This window comes from Papio anubis, chromosome 7, assembly GCF_008728515.1.
Source record: "Papio anubis isolate 15944 chromosome 7, Panubis1.0, whole genome shotgun sequence".
In the NCBI taxonomy this organism is placed as follows: domain Eukaryota; kingdom Metazoa; phylum Chordata; class Mammalia; order Primates; family Cercopithecidae; genus Papio; species Papio anubis.
In genome coordinates, this window is record NC_044982.1 from 14,105,201 (window position 1) to 14,126,866 (window position 21,666).

General features: G+C 47.5%; 1 protein-coding gene across 3 annotated transcripts in view; it reads right to left on the reverse strand.

The window, feature by feature from the left end:
* Positions 1-21,666, reverse strand: part of SLC24A4 (solute carrier family 24 member 4) — a 172,798-nt gene that overhangs the window by 18,549 nt on the left and 132,583 nt on the right. For all 3 annotated transcript variants that reach the window (XM_009212151.4, XM_009212152.4, XM_003902180.5), the window contains exon 12: positions 19,883-20,087. In XM_009212151.4, the coding sequence (XP_009210415.1) occupies positions 19,883-20,087 (205 nt within the window). The remainder of the gene's footprint in view (positions 1-19,882; positions 20,088-21,666) is intronic.

A 21,666-nucleotide genomic window follows, 5' to 3' on the forward strand; every position in this document is an offset into this window, starting at 1 on the left:
CCTTCCATCCATTTGGTCTCTCTTCAGCCTCCCCAATGTTCTGACTCTTCTGAAAAGCCATTAATCCCACCAGCCCATGGTGACCTCTCCCTTCTGTAAATTCTTTGCTTTTTAAGAATTTATGAATGATTGAAACTCTTCCCAAGTTGACCCATAGCCTTACTGCTTGAATCTGCCATCTCTACCTCTCCTGGCTGGGTTGCAAACATAGCTGGTAACAGCTCCTGGTGCCTTCTGCACCAGTGTGGACCATACAATTAGCAGGAGGTGGTATTCTAACCGCCTGCTCTGCATAACTGGGTGTTTTGTTTACTGCCATGTTACCTAATTGTTCTGCATTTTGAAGCCCAGTGCTCAAAGGCTGAAGACAAGGCAAGCAATGGTAAAGCTCTGGCATCTGATCTGGTTCAAATCCAGTTGACTAGCTCATCAGCTGTGGGTCACTGGGCCAGCAGTCCCCATGAAACTCATTTCCTTACTGTAAAATGGGGGGTGACAACAGTACACTGGGGACTTGGGAATATGATACTATTTGTCAATAGGAGGTCACAGAAGAGTCTCAGTAAATGGCACATCTTACCATTACTATCAGGGCCATATATCAATACAGACACAGTTTCAGATATAGGCTGGGTGCAGTGGCTCACACCTGTAATCCTAGTGCTTTGGGAGGCCGAGGCAGGTGGATCACTTGAGGTCAGGAGTTTGAGACCAGCCTGGCCAACTGGTGAAATCCCGTCTCTACTAAAAAAAAAAAAAAAAAAATATTTATATATATATATGTAGGCCGGGTGTGGTGGCTCACGCCTGTAATCCCAACACTTTGGAAGGCCGAGGTGGGTGGATCACCTGAGGTTGGGAGTTTGAGACCAGCCTGACCCACAGGAAGAAACCCCATCTCTACTAAAAATACAGAATTAGCTGGGCTTGGTGGCGCATGCCTATAATCCCAGCTACTTGGGAAGGCTGAGGCAGGAGAATCGCTTGAACCTGGGAGGCAGAGGTTGTGGTGAGCCGAGATCGCGCCATTGCACTCCAGCCTGAGCAACAAGAGCAAAACTCCATCTCAAAAAAAAAAATATATATATATATATATACACACACACATACACACATACACATACACATATACATATACATATACATATACACAAAAATTAGCTGGGCGTGGTGGCAGGTGCCTGTAATCCCAGCTACTTGGGAGGCTGAGGCAGGAGAATCTCTTGAACCCAGGAGGTGGAGGTTGCAGTGAGCCGAGATCACACCATTGCACTCCAGCCTGGGCGATAGAGCGAGACTCTGTCTCAAAAGAAAACAACAACAAAACAAATATGGCATGGAGTTGTCAGCCCAAAGCTCTCAATGTCTGGCTTGGAAGAAAGTCACTTGTATGAGTTCTGAAGCTAGACTGGAAGCCCCTTGTAGGCAAGCGCCTGCTGGATTCTTGCACAGCTGTGGAAGACAGCAGAGCCCCCAGCCCAGCCCCTGACCCATGGCAGAACTCAACACATATTAAATGCATGGGAGGCTACAAGGGCTCCCTCAGAATCAGGAAAAGATCATCTGAACATAACATGTTTTTAAAACCCCACATAATGAATGTGATCATCACCATTTGAAAGCTCATTAGCAGCAAGGAAGCTCCAAATACTATGCTGATAAAGTTAGATATTTCCTGAACTTATGCCAAGGGACCAGATGACCAGGAAGCATGACTGGAATGGAAAAGTTAGAGAACCCAGTTGCACTCGATCAAGGTAAAGAGGTATGGACAGCCTTGAAAACTGTCCCAGGCTTTGATGGTGCCTACAGAGGTGCCTGGGTACCAGAGTCCTAATTCAGTAAGAATCCCAGGACACCTCTGGCAGAACCAGCCCAGCTCCCCTGATGAGGGGATATTTTCTCCCAGGCACGTTTGTGCTCCTGCCTGTGACTAGCCCAAGGGTAGTTCTAATCAGACTGAGTCAGTCAGAGCCTGTCCCTGAGGATGCAGAAATTGGAACCAATTTCAACATGTGCATGTGGCTAAAACTGTGAAATCAGGAGAGGAGAGGCAGAGGCAGCAGGTCTGAGGGGCAGGAGATGAATGAGGGACAGAGATGAGCATGGGGAGATAGGGGCTGTCCAATCACGTTTCCTGGTTCCAGTTGTCCTCAGACTCATCCACACCTCTGCCCTGGCTCCAGGAAACACCTCTGTATCTTTCTCATAAAGTCCCCTTTCCTACTGAAACCAAGATCTAGCTAATTTTTGATACTTGTAACCAGAGAGTCCTAAGCAATAGAGTTATGAAGACAGAAACAGCAAGGCAGCAGGGAGAGGCTTTTCAATCCACGCTAGCCAAGAGCATCTTGCTCCTTGGTTTAATTCTGAGCTCATCATGCAATCTCCTGCCCCAGGATTCGGTCTCCCTAGCAGACTTGCCCACCAGGCTGGGCCTTGGCCTCCTCATCCTCCAAATGAGAGACTGAGACTAAACCAGTTGTTCTCAAAACCAACTGAACAGCCACATCACCTGAGGGGCTTGTTCACACACAGATTTCTGAGTCCTAGCAACATCCTGAAGGTTCTGCTTTCAAGTCTTCAAGTCCTAAGTTCATGCTCAAATGCACACTCTTTGCCAAACCCACATCTAACGTGTTTTTAAATGCAGCCAGAATTTGTTTTAATCGGGTATGGTAAGACACAGAGGTATAGAAATGATGGTCATGGAAGAAAAAAAAAAGGTTTTGTACTCACAAAAACTAGAAACAGGAGGCAAGGTGTGCCGCATGGGGCCACATGAGGAAGCACCAGTGCTGGTGAGAAGGCACAAGGAGTGAGAGGCAAGCGTGGGCAAAAGCCTTTATTGTGGCTTCCACGGGGCAAGGGAGGGTGAGTATGCAGCCTTAGAACTGAGTAACTTCTACAGGCTGGTGGGAATGTCAACTAGGACAATCACTACAGAAAACAGTGTGGAGATTCCTTAAAGAACAAAAAGTAGATCTACCATTTCATCCAGCAATCCCACTCCTGGGTATCTACTCAGAGGAAAAGAAGTCATTATATGAAAAAGCTACTTGCATGTTTATGGCAGCACAATTTGCAATTGCAAAAATGTGGAATCAGCCCAAATGCTCATCAATTAATGGGTGGATAAAGAAATTGTGGTGTATATATATATACACACACACATACACATATATATATGTATCTATATATGTGTATACATATATATATATGATGGAATACTACTCAGCCATAAAAAAAGAATGAATTAATGGCATTCACAGCAACCTGGATGGGATTGGGGACTATTATTCTAAGTGAAGTAACTCAGGAATGGAAACCAAACATCGTATGTTCTCACTCATAAGTGGGAGCTAAGCTGTGAGGATCCAAAGGCATAAGAATGATACAGTGGACTTTGGGGCCTCGGGGGGAAAGGGTGGGAAGGGGTGAGGGATAAAAGATGACAAATTGGGTTCAGTATATACTGCGTGGGTGATGGGTGCACCAAAATCTCACAAATCACTACTAAAGAACTTTCTCATGTAACCAAATACCACCTGTTCCCCCACAACTTATGGAAATGAAACATTTTTAAAAAGAGAACTGAATAACTTCAGGGAGCTCTGGGGCTGAACCTGGTTGTCTGTACCTTGCCCTGGGATGACTAAGGCAGAGAGGAATGTTGCCTCCTAGAGTGTAAGAGCCAGATGGAGGAGGCAGTTCAGAGTAGGGCTTTGTATTGATTGGTTTGCACATGAAATTCATGCTCCCAGCAGGCAGCCGTTTGCTATCTATAAGAACTGAAGGGCCCTGGGAAGGGCAGTTTCTCCCCAGGCAGGGAGGCCTCAGATACCAGAGCATCAAGAATACAGAAAATAAGAACATAGACTTAAAACCTACTGTTAACTTCATAAAGCGACTTTCAGGTCTATACATCAGCCAACTGAGAGCTTTGCTAATGTGAATTGGTCTCTCAAGATTTTGGGCAATTCTAGGTCGTAGAGGCATTCATTGTTCTCATCTGGCTAGCATCCATTCCCCTTTAATGGTAACAGCATGCCAATTTTCCTTTAGGGAACCAACCCTCTATTCCACATTAAATTCATGTAGTTTAGACAGGGTGGACTCCCCTCCTTGATGTCTGGGTGGGTATGAGAGTCAAGTTGGCTAACCACGTATGCCATAATATTTAGTGTGTTCATTCCCCATGCTAGCAACTATTGTAGGTACTGGCACTCCGACACAGGACTTCTAGACCTCCTGGTATTATGGGGTTACATAGGCTCTGGGTTGGGTGTGTAATTAAACAAGGGTCAACCTTCAGAATTCTGCCAAGAATCACTACCTCTAATACCCATTGCCCTTTCCTCCTTACTAACAGAACTCTCTTTTCCTTGAGACCATAGGTTCCCAGCTAAAAATCTTAATATCCTAGGCTTCCTTGCAGGTAGGGGTGGCTATGGACAGTTCTGGACCATGAGATGCAAATTAAAGTCTACTTGGTGGAGCTTCCAGGAAAGTTATTCTCTTCTGGATAAGGAGAAGGAGGCCCAGTAGTATGAGGCTCCTGCCCTTTGTCCTCCTTGTGCCTGCCAGGAGTAGGGAGTCACTGGAGTTGCAGAGGCCAGTGGGCAACCTCGGGGACAAAAGCCTCCAACTGAGTATGGACAACAGTAATGGGATACTGATGACAGAGCTGCGGGATTCCCTACTCTCAGGACTTCTTGTTACATGAGAAAAATAAAATCCTTGAGTGTAAGGCTCTGTCACTTGAGTATTCTGTTACATGCAGCTGAATGCAATCCTTAACTTAAGAGACAGAGGCACCATCTGTGCATGGGGCTAACCCAATGGGATGTAAGCTTAGATGGAGGAAAGCCAACACAGGGATAAAGCCAACCCAGGGGAAAGCAATGCTGAGATGGATGGTGTCTTGTCGTTTCCTCTGAACCCTGGGTCCAGCCTTGCCAGAAAGCAGACTTTCTCAGGGAACCTGCCACCATGTGAACTTTTTGGCTTAAACCAGCCTGAATAGGGGTTCTTTAACATTAGGGGTCTGGACTAATTCATGTGTGAAACAATAGAGTTTTGGGAGCTGCAGAGGTGATGAGACAATGTCTACACTGATGGACATTCCTCCCTACACTATTGGGAACCCCTCCTGGCCCCCCACTTCCATCTCGTTGGGTGCAATATTGGAGTGAAATGTTCATCACAGACTCCGACTGACATGCAAACATCAACAAGAGAAAGGAGGGCTGCCGTCATTTCTTTTACTAAGCTCTCAGATTTCTCTTTTGAAGTAGAAAATTACAATTTAATTATGTGAAAAAAAAGTCTTGAAACAAACTGTAACAAAACAGATGGCTAATCAGACTGGAGAAAAAAATTAAGAATAGATGCAGTTGCTGATGAAAAACCTCAAGCAAATTAATGTGGACAGTAAACGAATTCCATATTCCAATTAAGGGAGTGGTTAACCTATGGTTTGCGGGGATGCATGCATCACTGGATGATGTAGAGTAGATTTGCATGGGCCTGGGAGCTCAAAGCACTTATATGACCTGGACAGCAGAGATTCCGAAGCAATGGTTCTCAAATTTGAGTGTAAGTCAGAATCCCCGGAAAGCCTGTTAGATCACCACACTCACAATGATTTGGCAAGACTAGAGGAGAAGGGAGTTCCAAGAATTTGTGTTTCTAACAAGTTCCCAGGTGCAGCTGATGCTAACAGTCCCAGGACCACACTTTGAGAACCACCACTCTAGAATAACTCCAGTTAAAAGCAATTGAGATATAATTAACATATCATAAAATTCACCCATTTAGAATGTGCAAGCAGGCAGGTTTTAGCATATTAGAAAGTTGTGTAACTATGACTATATAAGTCCAGAAGATTTTCATTGCCCCAGTGGAAACCCTGAGCCATTAGCGGTCATTCCCATTCCTCATCTCCTCCAGCCTCTGGTAACCACTAATTAATTTTTTGTCTCTATAGATTTATTTTGGGCATTCCATATAAATGGAATTGTAACATGTGGGCTTTTGTGTCTGGCTTTCACTGACTATATATTTCCTAGGCTCATCCATATTGTAGCATCTATCAGTACGCCATTCCTTTTTAGGGCTGAATAATATTCTATTACATGGATATACCACATTTCATTTATCCATTCTTCACTTAATGGATATTTGAATTGTTCTACTTTTTGGCAATTATGAATAATGCTGCTTTGAACTCTTGTGTATAAGTTTGTGTGTGGACATATATTTTCATCCCTCTTAAATACAGAACTAAGAGAGGAGTTGTTGGGTCATATGGTGACTCTATGTTTAACTTTTTTTTTTTTTTTTGAGATGCAGTCTCGCTCTGTCACCCAGGCTAGAGTGCAGTGGCATGATCTCAGCTCACTGCAAGCTCCACCTCCCGGGTTCACGCCATTCTCCTGCCTCAGCCTCCCAAGTAGCTGGGACTACAGGTGCCCGCCACCACGCCCAGATAATTTTTTTGTATTTTTAGTTGAGATGGGGTTTCACTGTGTTAGCCAGAATGGTCTTGATCTCCTGACCTCGGGAGCTGCCCGCCTCGGACTCCCAAAGTGCTGGGATTACAGGCGTGAGCCACCGCGCCCGGCCTACATTTAACTTTTTGAGGAATTGTCAGGCTGTTTTCCAAAGCAGCAGCACTATTTACATTTCCACCAGCAATGTATGAGGGCTCCAATTTTCCTATCTCCTCACCAATATTTGTTATTGTCTACCTTTTCTGGATTATCCCCATTCTAGTGGGTGTGAAATGGCATCTTATCATGATATCTCATTTAGATTTGCATTTCTCTAATGACTAATGATGTGAGCATCTTTGCATACCCTTATTAGCCATTTGTATAATCTGCTTTGGAGAAATGTCTATTCAAATCTTTTGTCCATTTTCAAACTGAATTGTCTTTTATTGTTGAGTTTTAAGTCACACACACACACACACACATACACACACACACACACACACACACACACACTACATGATTTGCAAATGTTTTCTCCCATTCTGTGGTTAGAAACTGTTGGCTAATGCAAGGTCATAAATATGTATACTTATGTTTTCCTCTAAGAGTTTTATATTTTTAGCTATTATATTTAGGTTTTTGTTTCATATCGAGTTAACTTTTGTATATGGTGAGCAGTAGGGGTCAGTCTTCTTTTCAGTGTGGTTATCCAGTTGTCCTAGCACCATTTGTTGAAAAGACTATTATTTCCCCTAGTGAATTGTCATTACTCTTGTCAAAAGCTAATTGGCCTGAAATGTAAAGGTGCACTTCAGGACTTCCATTTGTATTTCATTAATCTATATGTCTATCCTTATGCCAGTGCCAGACAATCTTGATTACTCTATCTTTGTAGTAAGTTTGAAGGCAGAAGTATGAATTCTCCAACTTTGTTCTTTTTAAAGACTGTTTTGGCTATTCTGGGTCCCCTGTATTTCCATATGAATTTTAGGATCAGCTTGTCAGTTTCTGCAAAAAAGTCAGCTGGGGTTTTGATAAGGATTGCATTAAATCTGATCGATCTGAGGACTATTATCATTTTTAAAACGTTAAGTCTTCTAACCCTTGAACACAGGACATCTTCCCATTTATTTGATTGTCTTTAATTTCTTTCTATGATGTTTTGTAATTCAGTATACAAGTCTTGTACTGCTTTTGCTAAATTTACTCCTAAGTATTTTATTCTTTTAAATGCTATTGTAAATGGGATTGTTTAATATCATTTTCAGATTGTTAATGACTAAGGTGTTAAAATACAACTGAATTGTATATATTGATCTTGTATCCTGCATGTTTATTAACTCTAATAGTGTTATTTTTGTGTGGGTTCCTTAGGATTTTCTATACAGAAGATTATGTCATCCATGAATTCAGAAAGTTTTACTGCTTCCTTTCTCATCTGGGTGCCTGTTTCCTTTTCCTGCCTATTTGCCCTGGCTAGAATCTTCAGCATATTGCTGAATAGAAGCGACGAGGCACTACGTTCAGCAGGGCTGGGGGATGATGGGTTTTGCTGCAGCATCAGCACACCCCGTAAACTTATTTTTAAAAGCTCCCCTTATAGCATAAGGAAGCTTGTGTGGGCTTCTGTGCTGGCCTGTGAAGATCCATTGGGTGGGCTTCTGTGCTGGCCTGTGAAGATCTGTTGGGTGGGCTTCTGTGCTGGCATGTGAAGATCTTTTGCGTGGGCTTCTGTGCTGGCCTACGAAGATCCACTGGGTGGGCTTCTGTCGCTGGTATTCTGTTCAGGACCCTGATACATGGTCCTAGGCAGGCCTTTACCTTCTACTTCTCCTCCCAGCACATGCGGCACTGCACTGGCCTGGCTGGAGGGGCAACATGGAGTGAATTTCTAGGGCAAGTGCCCTGGATGGTTCTGTTTGGTCGACACTGTCCCTTGAGCAAGTCACTGCCCCTCTCTGTCCCTCAGCTTCCCACCTTGGAATATAAGAAAACTAGTCTAAAAATTCCCAAGACCCACTTTTAACTCTTGTTTTGCTCCTGATCTTAGGGGAAAGATTTTAGTCTTTCGCCAGTAAGTATGATGTTAGCTTTGGGGTTTTTGTTGAGGCCATTAGTCAGGTTGATGAAGTTTCCTTCTATTCCTAAATTTGTGAGTGTTTTTTCGTCAACAAAATGTGTTGGATTTTGTCAAGTGCTTTTTCTGTGTCTATTGGGATGATCATGTGCTTTTATCCTTTACTCTAACAATGTAGTATATATCACATTAATTGGTCTTTGTATGTTGAACCAACCTTGCATTCTTGCAATAAATCCCACTTGGTGAATTCCATTTTATAAGAAGGAAAACCAAGTCCCATGAAGGTTAATGAACTACCCAAAATCCCACATAAGATTAATGGCAGAGCCACAAACAGACCCTGCTGCCTCAGTCAGGGGCCTCTGTGCTGGCCTTTGTGGGGAGGGAGAGAGATGCAGGTGGATGTCAGAGTACCATCAAGACTGTATTATGAATGACCACCTCACCATTGACCAACATTTGTGTTGTGCCTCACATCTCAGAGGTTGTTTTCACAAATACTCTCTTTGTTCCTCATATGAGCATTGGGGGGTATTTTTCCTATTTCACAGGTAAATAAACTAAAGTTTGGTGAAATTCAGTGACTAACTGAAGCATCATAGACAATGGGAGATAGTACCAGGTCTCGAATGCAGGTTTTCAGAGTCTAAATCCTGGGTCCTCTGTACAGCTTGTTTGCCCTCTGAACTTTATGATTTCAGGGCCCATGGAAGTTCCTCTGCTACTTACCAGTGGGCAGGTGTCAACTTTCAGATTAAAGCCCCATACTTTTAGCTCATAGATTTGATCTAAACAGAAAAATCCTCCTATGGTTATGTGAACCACTGAAGTTTTTCCAGTCTCTTCTTCCTTGGGGTGAATAAGCTTTAGAATCAGTAATTTTTGGTATTTTTATTATTTTTTTTGTACCATTAAATTCAGATTTATTAAATTGGTTGCCTTTTAAAGGGTACTGCAGCTTTGTGGTAAACAGTAAGCTAGGTACCCAGGTTCAAATCCCAGCTCTGACATATGCCAGCATTAGGATGCCTAGGAAAGCACTTAGTCTCTCTGTATCTCAGTTTTCTCATCCATAAAATAGGGATAACAAGAATCTCCACCCCACTCTGCTACTGTGAGATTGAAAATGAGCCAACAAACATGAAGTGTTTAGAATAGTGCTTGGTGCAGAGTCAGCACTCTGATTCTAGCTACTGCTGATATTAACCTTGTTAACTTCCGCTTGCTGAGTACCTATTATTGTCAGCACTGGGTTACGTTGTTTTACAGAGACTAGAAAAACTCAGAGAGGTCAGGTAACTTGTCCAAGGTCACACAGCTAGAAGTGGCAGACTCAGGACTCAATTCTATGGGTGTCCAATGCTAAGGCCTCTTAGCGACACTGTCCTACCTCCTGCAGGGCAGGTTTTGATGACCCTCAGGGCATTAGAGGGGCAAAGACAAGCCCAGGAGAAAGCAGAAGAGGTCAAGTCCTGCTGTTGAACTGAGCTGTCACACTGAGGTTTGTGGGGAAGGGGAAGAAAGAAAGGGATGATGTGAGGGAAAACATCAGGTATCAGCAAAGTCAGAGGCAGGCCCAGCTGAGTGTCACACACAGGTGTAGGCTGTCTGGGCTGGGGGTGGTGCAGAGATACCAAAGGCCCAGGAAGAGACACCTCCCTGGCAGCACTGCATAAAGGCCTGGAGAGCTCTCAGGGGTTGTGGGGGGCCTTCCCAGGGGAGGCAGCCTTGGCTGTCCCTCTCACACAGGCACAGTCAAGTGACACGGGAACCCTGTGTATGCCTCCTCATTGAAGCAGCTGCCCTCATGGGGAGGGAAGGAGTGGAGCTACAGACCAGGCTCTGTCAGTCAAGGGAGAAGCCAGGCCCAGAGTTCCCTCAGCTGGTACCGATCCCAGGGACCCCATCCCAGGGACCCTCAGCCCAGCACTGCAAACACTCCCACAGCCCCCACTCTGAGGCTCTGTGGCTGCTTCAGAACTGGATGTAAATGGGTCCCAGAGCTGGAAGGATGTCAGGGTTGGTGCACAAGCTCCCTCATTCTAAAGATGACCTGAAGGTTAAGGCCTGCTTGGCATCTCACTGTAGGGATCTCAAGGCTTCTGACAAAGTTGTCCTGTCCCATCACTCTTGACCATGTGGCAGCAGGGGGGCCATTAATCTCTCCGGGCCTCCACGTCCTCACCTGTGAGACAGTGATAACTGTCCCTGCCCACCCACTTCAAGGACTCCTGGACAGATGAAAGAAATGCAAAAAGCACCAAGCATACTGCCCTGCCTCTGAAGGCCTCACCTTGAATTTGGAGGCCCTGGGGAGCATTAAATTGAGGCTGCATCAGAGAGACACCAACAGAATCAGGGAACACGGTATTGGTACTCCACCCTGCTGGCAAGCCTTCCCTGCTAAGCCTTCAGGAAAACCACCAATGGCAGGGTGAAGCCATCCGGGTTCCCTGTATTTGCACACCACACAGCCCCAGCAGCCAGCCTCCTCCCTCCCTTTCCTTCCGGCTGCCCCGTGCATTCCAGCGCAGACGCCCCAACTCAGGACCCGGCCCTCTTGGCCAAAGTCAACAAAGGAAGCAGTCAGAGAACAGCTCCTTGGGGTCTGGCAGACCTGGGGTGCCAGCCCTGATCGTGGTACCTATTCACCTTTGGGAGGCTTCTTGAGGCCCAGTTTTCTCATCTGGGAAATGGGAATACCATAAATACCAGCTACTCAGCAGGGCTGTCATGGACACTCTAAGTACTGAATAGAAGATGCCAGGCACGGTGCTGGGGCCAAAGCAGGTGCTTGCTGGGGGACACTGCTGTGTAGCTGTTGGCTGGGGCCTTGCCCTTCTTTGCTTCCCCCAGGAGGGGCTCTAAAAACTGCACAGGTTTCTTGGCAACTCTTGGGTCTGGTCCATGTGAAGACATCATTAAGATGGCTTCACTGCTTTTCTTCAGCTTCACTACAATGCCCGTGTAAGGGGACGTGTGGAGTGACATCCTCGGCAGCCCCATCTTCCAGCCTCCTTCCAGTGTATCTGCAGAGGCTGGAAAGCTAAAGGTGACATCTCCCAGAAGTTAAAGTTCTGGATTCAAATTAGGTCTCTGATTTGAAAAGCAGAATTGCGGTGAGGCTGGACCGACCACCTTCCTGCTACTGTCCAGCAGGGCTGGGGGATGCTGGGTTTTGCTGTAGCATCAGCACACCCCTGTAAACTTATTTTTAAAAGTTCCCCTTTTAGCAGAAGGAGGCTTGTGTGGGCTTCTGTTGCTGGCACGTGAAGATCTGTTGGGTGGGCTTTTGTTGCTGGCATTCTTGTTCAGGACCCTGACACGTGGTCCTGGGCAGGCCTTTATCTCCCCACTCCCAGCATGTACTATATTGGCCTGGCTGGAGGGGTGGCATGAAGTGGATTTCCAGGGCAGGTGGCCTGGATGCCTGGTTCTGTCTGGTCAAGACTGTCCCTTGGGCAAGCTGCTGGTCCTCTCCGGTTCTCAGTTTCCCACTTTGGAATATAAGAAGGCCAGTCTAAAAATTCCCAAGATCCCTGTAGTATTCAGAGACTGTTTACTGCTAACCAAAGAAAACTTAAAAGAACACTGCTTTCATTTCGATAAAAAATACTGAGCTTTCTTTTCTACGATGCTCTATTTGGTCTTTTAAAAAAACCCACTCATAGCCAAAAAGTAGAAACCACTGAAATGCCCATCAACTGATGAATGGATAAAATGTGGCATTCATTATCCATACATTGGAATATTTAGCCATAAAAAGGAATAAAGTACCAACACATATTACAACGTGGATGGACCTTGAAAACATCATGTTAGGTGAAGGAAGCCAGTCACAAAAGGCCACATATTGCATGATCCTCTTTATATGAAATATTCAGAAACGATAAGTCCAAAGACATAAGAAGTTGGTTAGTGGTTGCTAGGGGGTCGCGGGAGGTGGGAAGGGCAGTTATGGGTAAGGGGTACCTTTTGGAGTGGTGGAAATGTTCTAAAACTGATGTCGATGATAATGATGATTCCACAATTTTCTGAATATACTAAAAGCCGCTGAATTGTATACTTTAAAGGTATGAATATTATGGTAAGTGAAAAAGACTTGTCATATGAAAAAATAAGGACACTTAGCTAGGTTTCGTTCTAATTTGTCTGAGAACTGATACCTCTGCATGCAGAGTGACTGAGAAGGAAGCTCCTTTAAAATTCTGACCTTGACTTATGAGACAGTCAACTGAATGTGCAATTTCTCTGGTGGCTTCCGAGACCAAGGTAAGAACAAAATCATTTTCCCTATAAAGTGCTGTGTGTCTCTGGGGCCCTGGAACAGACGAGAACTGTGTGTGGAACTGCACATGTAAATGAGCTCACAGCATCTCCAGTTCCTGCACTGCTTTCACCAATGTGCTCAGACGCTAAGAGGAAAGGACAGGAAGGCGGAGTGTTAGAGAGTTCCATTTCTTCAGTGCCGCCTTCTGAGCTTAAAAGGACCACACAGACCTCTCTCCTCCCAACCAGTGGAGCCCTCTCAAGAGCTATTTAGAACTGAAGAAGATAGGGGGTGGATGGGGAGAAAAGCTCTAAAAGCTTCCTGAAATCTTCCGATTGCCTGTTCTGGGTTTTGCTATAATAACAGAAGAGAAGGCTGGGTGGTATCATCCAAGCCCTGAGGACAGCATGTGAGATCCCAAAGGCCCTTAATTCAACCCAATTCAACACGGTTTACTCAACACCACACAAATTACTTGGCACCCTGCCCACACACTAGAAGACACTAGCAGCCCAGACAGAGGCAACCAATTCCCTTACGAGCTCCCAAGAAGAGAGCAGCAAAGAGTCCCTTGGTTGCGTGATAGTGTTGTCCCCTAAGCACATCTGGGGTCTGGGGTCAGAAGGCCATTGTGTAAATCCCAGCTCTGCCCCTTCTTCCTGTATGACCCTGGGCAACTCAGCCTCTCTGTGCCTCAGTTTCTTCACCTGTGAAATGGGAACAATAACATTATCCACCTCCCTAGGGTTTTAATGGGTTTAATGACTTAATATATATAAAGTACCCTGTCTCGGCTGGGCTTGGTGGCTCATGCCTGTAATCGCAGCATTTTGGGAGGCTGAGGTGGGTGGATCACTTGAGGTCAGGAGTTTGAGACTAGCCTGGCCAACATGGTGAAACCCTATCTCTACTAAAAATACAAACATTAGCCAGGTGTGGTGGTGTGCGTCTGTAATCCCAACTACTCGGGAGGCTGAGGCGGAAGAATCACTTCAACCCGGGAAGTGGAGGTTGCAGCGAGCTGAGACTGCGCCACTGCACTCCAGCCTGGAAGACAGGGCGAGAGTCCATCTCAAAAATAAATAACTAAATAAATAACTAAATAAATAAATGCAAAATAAAGCACCCTGTCTGGCCCAGGGTAAGTACTTAGTGCATTTTACTTCCTGTTACTCTTCTAAGAACTTCCAAGAGTCTGGACTTTTGTGAAACACACACTTATCCCGTGGTTTCTTCACTGAGAGGAGCCAAATTGCACTGTAGGCCGAGAGTACATCTCTAAGGCCATGTGCTGGCTTCATGACAGCTCTGGGCTGGTGGTTTGGGACTCTGCTTCTGGATGGACCCGATCTTGAGGGTATTCACAGCTTGGGAAGCATAGAGTGGAAAAGCGGCTCCCTACACAATGGCTGTGTGACTCGGGAAGCTGCACAGCCTCTCTGAGCCTCAGTTTCCACCTCTATGAATGAGGATAATATTCCTCCCTCACAAAGCAACTGTGAAGATTAAGTGAAAGTGCCCAGAATGAAGAGGCAGTATTCAGTGGATAGTGTCTGGTGCTCAGGGTAGAAACCCGGCTCGTTGCACCCACAGAGCCGCTGGGTGACCATGGGCAATCACTTACCGCTCTGTGCTTCCCCTTCCTTCTCTGTAAAGTGGAGATAATAAGCATCCCTACCTCGTTCTGTGGCAAGCCATGAATGAGGGGATACATGTAAAGCTCTTAGAACAGGGCATGGCACACAGACGTCCTGTGAGATACTGCCATGAACTGAATCATTCCTCCCCTATTCACCTCCAAATTCATATGTTGCATCCCTACCCTGTTCTGTGGCAAGCCATGAATGAGGGGATACATGTAAAGCTCTTAGAACAGGGCATGGCACACAGACGTCCTGTGAGATACTGCCATGAACTGAATCATTCCTCCCCTACTCGCTTCCAAATTCATATGTTGCAGTCCTAACTCCCAATATGACTGTATTTGAAGATACAGCTTTTAGGAGGTAATTAAGGTCCTAAGAGTGGGGTCCTAATTCAACAGTGGCCTCAGAAGAAGAGGAAGAGAGAGATCTCTCTCCACATGCATGCACCAAACAAACAAACAAACAAGGCCACGTGAACAAAATGGCAGCTGTCTGCAAGTCAGGAAGAGGGACACAGAACCCAACCATGCTGGCACCCTGATCTCGGATTTGCAGCCTCTAGAAATGTGAGAAAATACATTTCCGTTGTTTAAGCTGCTTTGTCGGTGGCATTCTGTTAGGACAGCCCGAGCTGACTAATATAAGAATTACAGAGCATAGAAGAATTCCCCATTTCCTGCTTAGTGCCTGACATATGGCAAGTCCCCAGTAGCTGTTTGTTGACTGCTATAACAAAAGTGGCCACAAAGGCCAGCGTCCTGGTAAGAACAATGTGATTTCCTTACCCTTATGGGGGCAAGAGGGAGCCCTGTTCGCGGGCCAGGGTGCAGCCTCAGCAGGCTTGCAAGATCCCCCAGACTATGTGCCAGAACAAGCAGACAAGCTGTACCAGGAGCCTTTCCCAGCTGGGCTGCAGCTCAGGGTCATTGCTGACCATTTCACGGCGGTGCCAGCACTGCAGACCACGGTTTCCATGGGAGAAACCTCCTCTTCCTCTTTTTCTCCCCACCCACACCCACCCCTGGGAGGCCTAATTACCAGCCTCTGTGGTCTAAAGTGGGAAGAGTTTGCCTATATTGGGTGTCCACCTGTAAATCCACTATCAGGCCAGGTGGGCACCGAAGCCAGGTCCCACTGATGCTGTTGGCCTCTACCCTGGCAATCCCAGCAACCCCTCATCTGGGGCGCGCGAGGAGGGAGCAGGCTGTGGCCTCCCACCTCCCCACTTATCAGCTGTACGCTAGGGGCGGAGACAACATATACAGCACTTCGTGTGGTCATCTGCTCAGATTTGCTCTGCAAGCCTGGAAGCTCCCAGAGGGCAGGGACCATGGCTGTCCTCTTCCTACCAGATCCCCAAAGCCCAGGATAGAGCCTGGGCCCCAACTATTTACTGACTGAGAGGATCATCTTGTCTGCAAACTGCCTGAAGCTCAGACCTGGGACATAATAGGTGCTTGGTACACGGTAATTCCCTCGCCTTGAGCCCTGGAATGACCGATCGTCCCAGGCCCCCAGGGATTCTGGAACCTATGATCTTTCTAGAACCCCGTAGTCCCAAAAGGAGAGGTTAACAGAAGCCACATGATTAAAGCACACTAGGATTCACACTAACATTTGCTGAGCACCTACTGTGTGCCAAACATGGTGCACAGTTGACTAAAGTATCTGATTTGCTACTCAGATCAACCCCGGGAGGTAGATGCCATCACCCACCACTTTGTGGATGAGGAATGGAGGTTTAGGGAGGTGAAGGAGCTTGCCCAGACTCACCCTGCTGGTGAGTGGCAGAACTGAGATTTGAACCCCGGACTGCTGGACTCCACAGCTGGACTCCCAGCTTGTCCTTCGCAACACACAAGAGCCGCACATCGGCACGAGGCTAGACTCATTCCTTGACACCCAAAGCTATGCTGGTTCTGAGCTCCCCAGCAGGGTGGCTTCTCCCTCTTCCGGTGGCCCCTGGCCCTGTGATTCCTCCCCTGGTCCTGTGATTCCTTCCAGTGCCCCAGCTTTGGAAAACGCTAACTCCATCCACCCTTAAGAAACACCCTCAAAGCCATCCTGCAGCCACTGTGAAACCTGAACAAGGGATGGGTGGGGTGAGGTGGGTGGTGGCAGGGCCGGGAGCTGGATACAGGGCATTTCTGTCGGGGGCGGAGTCTCACTGACTTTTTCCAATTTCCTGTTAACCTCTGCCCACCCCGGGCCTCAATTTTCCTAGGCAGCTGTACACACCTAAACGAGCAGCAGCTGTACAACTCCGTTCCTACCCTCTGCTCCTCACAGGGGAAAGGGAGGAAGAAGAAAAGGAAGCCACTTGTGGTTTCCAGGGACAACAACTGGAAACACATCCGCAGACGCACAAAAGAGGTTTCTCCTGGGATGCAGGAAGCTGAGGCCTGTTCCTGAGGGCAGGGAGGACACTCGCTTAGAGGAAGCGTGCTGAACTTGGCTCAGGGATGCACTGAGCCCAGGGGAATAGCCTGGAACCTCTGGCTTGAGGAAGAAGGCGGGCCACTATATAGCAGGAAGTCCTGCCCCCAAGCAAGGGCAGAGCCCCTCAGAGGAGGACTCAGGGGTGCAGAGAACCTGGGAGCCGGGAGGGAGGACCCAGGAGCCATCTGGTTCCAGCCCTTGCAAGACAGCTGCATTCTAAGCCCCGGACCCTGGGAAGTGACCTGTCCAGAGTCTGCACAGCCACTTCTCTACAGAGCAGCAGCTCCCAGTACAAGGACAAGGCGAAGGCGTGGCTGGTCCGGGGTCCTCCCTGCACAATCCTGTCAAACTCTGGGCTTAAGGAATAGGAAGATGAGGCATCCTTACCCATGGCTGACCTGCTTAGGTAAGGATGACCAAAAAGGGCACATCCCTTCCCCTGGTTTTCCTGCAGCGCCTGGATAGTGGACAGCCTCGATACCAGGATTCAGGTGAAGTGGCCAGTGTGGGGCAGTGGTAGCTGTGGCCCCCTCAGGCCCAACATCTGCAAAATGGGGATTCTGCCACCCACTTCATGGGGTGGAGAAGGGGCACATAGAACTCTCCAGACGGCAAGTCGCTCCTCCTCGCCCCACCCCTCATAAGCTTGGCTGTTTCCTGGACTGTGGTTGCATCTCCCTCAATGCAGCCTGCTCTGGCACTCTGGTCCTCCCTGACATCTGGTCTCCAGGCCCAAAAGAACCGAAATTCCTTCAGTGACTGCAGCTCTGACCTTTCCCCAGCCCCTGGGGGACACAGGAGGGAAAGTGAGCTGGGGGTGCAATCACTTGCGAATGTAATGGGTACCCAAGGCTCGAATCATGGCCTGTGCCTGGACCTTCTATGAAGACAGGGCCCGTCCTGGTTCATCACCATGAGCTGGTTCTATGGGTGGACACATTGCCCTCCCAGTGCCCTGCCATGTAGAAATCTTCCCTCACTTGGTGCATCCAAACAGGTAATTGGGAAGGGGATCTGGGATCTGGAGACCACCCCTCCTGCTCTCCATGTCCCACACACAGCCCTGGTGGCTGAGTTGACCCAAGCATGGCGTGACCTCTCTCCCTACCAGCCAGACTGGCTGAGCAGGGCCTTTCTTCCCCACAGAGCATGTGGGCAGCTGTGCGGGCATGCCAGGGAAGCGTTTGAGATGGGCTGAGACACCAATCCCCTCGGCCTTCTGGTCAGCAGAGGAGGCCTGGGAGGCCTGAACCCCGGGGCTGGGCTCCTCTGTGACCTCAGTTAGGGAACACATTTCATTTTCTGAGCCTGCCCTGAATGTGAATAAAGCCTGGGAGGTGTTGGCCAACAATTCTGAACCCAGCCAGGTCCCAGGGAGCAAAGGGAGAGGGATTGAAAATGCAGATCCCCAGGTCCTGCTCCAGGCTCCGGAATGTTCACATTGAGAACCAGGCCTGGCATTTTGGGAAGAGCCCCTGGGTAGCTGCAATGAGCATGCCCTGGAATCTCTGTAACCCAGAGAATCTCTCTAACTCAGAAACTGCAGGGAAGCTCCGTGATCCTAAACGAAGCCTGCATCTTCATGCCGAAGCATGAAAGCAGGGGACAGGGCATCCTAGCCTGCCAGGCCCATGCAATCTACTGCAGGCAGGTGTCCCATCGAGATGGAACAAGAGGCAGGACAGCCTCTGGCCCTCCAGAGTCACCTCTCAAATCAGGTAGTCGGTGAGCCTGATGTTAAACACAGAATTCTTTTCAGAAAACATCAAATTCTAGACTTGAAAGTTCTGGAATCTCGCCTCCTTTCAGGTTGGTGGACACCAGGAAAAACACCTCCAAGAATGGGGCCAAACAGCTTAGCTCAGGCCTTTGTTTCCCACTGAGGACTTCAGAGGACCTCACGGAAGACTTAGTTAAAGACGAAGGCAGACGGAGTGGGTCCTGGGATCCTCTTGCACATGAATACCTGGATTCATTCATTTGACAGATACCTACTAAGCCCCTACTATGTGGCCAGTCTTGGGTACTGGGGATGCAGATAAATGCAGCAGACAGAGGTACCTGCTTTGTGGAGCTGACAGTTTAGTGGGGGCAAGAGACACAAGAAACAGATAAAATATTTTAAATGTGGTAGTCAGGGAAGGTCACAGTGAAAAAGTGACATTTAAGCAGAGACCTGAAGAAGGTGAGGAAGTGAGCATGTGGATACCTGGGGAAACTGCGTTCCAGCAAAGGGCAGGTGCAAAGGTCCTGGGGCAGGTGCACACCTGGTGTGTTCTAGGAATGACAGTGAGGAGGCCGCTGTGACTGCAGCAGGGGCCAGGAGAGGGAGAAGAACAGGAGCTGAGGTCAGCAGGAGTAGGCAGTCAGATGACATGGGCCTCGCAGTTCAGACTCCAAGTGAGACGGGAGGATCCTGGAGGGCTTGCTGCAGAGCCTCAGTCTGATTGGACTTATTTATGGGTAGGAGATATCTTCAAATACACAAGGTATGACTGTCTAAGGATCATTTGTGGCCTTAGAATCTCCTGTCCCAGCAAATAAAGAGATGCATAGTCAAAATGGCCTGCTGCAAGGGCCAAGAGAGAGCAAGAATGTCCCTAAAAATAACATTGTAGACTGCTTTTCCTTAGCACGAAAGATCGACTGCCCTGAACATTTCAATGTGGTCACTAGGGGTCACTGGTGCTCCCCAGGCCTCTAGCCGCCCTGCTCTCTGGCCCAAGGTTCTTGCTGAACTTGATAGTGCCAGCACCTCATTGCAGCTCCAATCCACAGTTCAGTACTGAGGACAGATTCGCCTCCTAAGCATTCCAGTGACCTAATAGCGATCCTTTGCACCAGCCCTGTGCCGCCCTTACAGGTCCATGCCTCCACGCTGAAGACCTGGGCTTGGTCCTAATGGAGACCCCAAAAAGTAGCCCGAGAGTCCAGCACTCCCAGAACATACCCGGCATGGAGAAGGGGGACAGGAAGGCAGCCTCCACCGGCTCTGGCTCCGGGGGTGGTGGCTGTGGCGGCGGCTGTTGCTCCTGATTCTGCTGAGGGTCTTCGGGGTTTTCCACAGGAACATTCCCGTTCTCAATGTTCTCGTGTCTCCCGTTTTGAAGCGGCTTGCTGCTTACACCGTTGGCCGAGTTGATCAGTCTCTGCCGCTGTGTGGACAGGAGGCAAGGCGTGTGATAAAGCATCATGCTATTGCTATACGCTGGGTTCCTCACATGCACCCTGCTCTTACAGGTGCCTAGAACAACATCCCTGGGGACAGGTTTGCCTGAGAATCAGCCCCAGGACCTTGGAATCCTTCTAAGTGTGGTCATTTCCATTTGTATGGTTACCAGGAAGCCTTTGAGGATTTATCAGAGGGCCTGGGCCACCCCTTCCTAGTGCCAGCTAGACAGCCCAGCCCATGACACTGGTAACAGCCATGATTCAGGGCTCTCCTTGGCGACGTTCATAGCTGCCTGAAGATGGCCACAGGAAAGGCCCTGCATGCATTTTGTAATTTTTAATTTTTTAGGCACATTATACAAAATGTACACTCACTGCCGGGTGTGGTGGCTCATGCTTGTAATCCCAGCACTTTGGGAGGCCAAGGTGGGCAGATCACTTGACGTCAGGAGTTCAAGACCAGCCTGACCAACATGGTGAAACTCTGTCTCTACTAAAAATACAAAAACTAGCTGGGTGAGGTGGTGAGCGCCCATAATCCCAGCTACTCAGGAGGCTGAGGCAGGAGAATCGTTTGAACCCGGGAGGTGGAGGTTGCAGTGAGCTGAGATCATGCCACTGTACTCCAGCCTGGGCAACAAGAGCAAGACTCTGTCCAAAAAAAAAAAAAGTACACTTACACTAAGTGCACAACTTAATGATGTTTTACATCAAGATGTATAACATTTCCAGCCCCTTCAAAGACTCCCCCCAGGCACCTTCTAGTCTATATACCCCTACTCCAGAGGTAACCAAGGCAACCACTATGCTGACTTTTGTAAACATTGATTAGTTTTCCCTGAGCTTGAACTTCATATAAATGGATTCAAGTATTAATGTGTATTTTATGACTGGCTTCTTTCAGGCAACCAGTAGCCATGAGATTCACCCAGCTTGTCGCAAGAGTCAGCAGCTTGTTATTTTTCATGACTGTGTAGTATTCTATTATATGAATAACCCATGATATGGCTTTGCCTATTGATGGGCATTTAGATAGTCTCCCCTTTTTGGTTGTTATGAAGACTGCAGCTATGCACGTTTGTGTACATGTCTTTTGTGGACATACACCCTTTCAGTGTGTGTCACTGAAATTTTTAGAGCTAAAAGTATCCTGTTCAATACCCTCACATTAAGTGGGCTAGTGGCTGATGTGAGATTAAAGCTCAGAATTCCTTCCTCTGGACCCGGCTTCTCCAGCTCTCCATGCTGCCTTCCAGGTAGTTCAATCACAACATGGTGGAAGATAAAGTCTTCCCAGCAGCTTGGCACATTTAGGGCATAATAACCAGTATCTCAGCAACTTACCAAAACTATTCCTTTCCCGGCTATATATGCCATGAAAAATATTCTATAAACCCCAATCTCTAAATCCTTAAAAGTTATTCAACCCTCCCTGCCCTCAGCACCCAGTGGGTACAATTAACACATACATGAAAGACGCCCTGGATTCAGTCAAATTTCATTGATTCAAATCTCACTGAATTGGACCAAAATGATTCGCAATGATTCAAAGCTTTGGAAAGG